The sequence below is a fragment of the Carlito syrichta genome, unplaced genomic scaffold, assembly GCF_000164805.1.
Source record: "Carlito syrichta isolate Samal-C Ts95f unplaced genomic scaffold, Tarsius_syrichta-2.0.1 Scaffold143041, whole genome shotgun sequence".
Classification (NCBI taxonomy): domain Eukaryota; kingdom Metazoa; phylum Chordata; class Mammalia; order Primates; family Tarsiidae; genus Carlito; species Carlito syrichta.
This window is the reverse complement of record NW_007087137.1, coordinates 9505-9894: the sequence shown is the minus strand read 5'-3', so window position 1 is coordinate 9894 and position 390 is coordinate 9505. Positions and strand designations below refer to the sequence as shown.

Here is a 390-nt window from a genome sequence, read left to right as displayed (position 1 = left end):
GCCCCCCCAGTGGAAAGGCCCCCCCCCCCATGGGTGCTGGCCAGCCACTTGAAATAAAGCCCCTCCAGCCCCGCGGCTCTGTGGTCTTGTAGTGACCCCCATCCCTACACAGGGGCTCCTCCCGGCCTGCCACCAGCAAAAGAGCCCGGTCAGTGCCATGATTCAATCCTTTAATCCTCTCCACATTCATGATTCAGGGCCCAGCCACCGCAGCAGAAACTCACTCACACGCACGCGCTCCCGACCCCCAAGGTCTCTGGCGACGGCCCAGGGTCCGCCTGCCCTGTCGGCGCCGCTCAACCACGTCGCAGGGTCCTCCTAGCGCCCCGGGCGCCCGCGGCCCCTCTTGGACTTCTTGGCCCCTGAGGGGGGACGGATGGGGAGCGGGGC

The 390-nt window shown here is 67.4% G+C and overlaps 1 protein-coding gene across 1 annotated transcript in view; it reads right to left on the bottom strand.

The window, feature by feature from the left end:
- Window positions 1-153: 153 nt before the first annotated feature.
- RPS6KB2 (ribosomal protein S6 kinase B2) overlaps window positions 154-390 on the bottom strand; it is a 5699-nt gene continuing 5462 nt past the window's right edge. Inside the window, exon 15 of the mRNA XM_021708604.1 lies at window positions 154-390. Within this exon, the coding sequence (XP_021564279.1) occupies window positions 319-390 (72 nt within the window). The 3' untranslated portion in view covers window positions 154-318.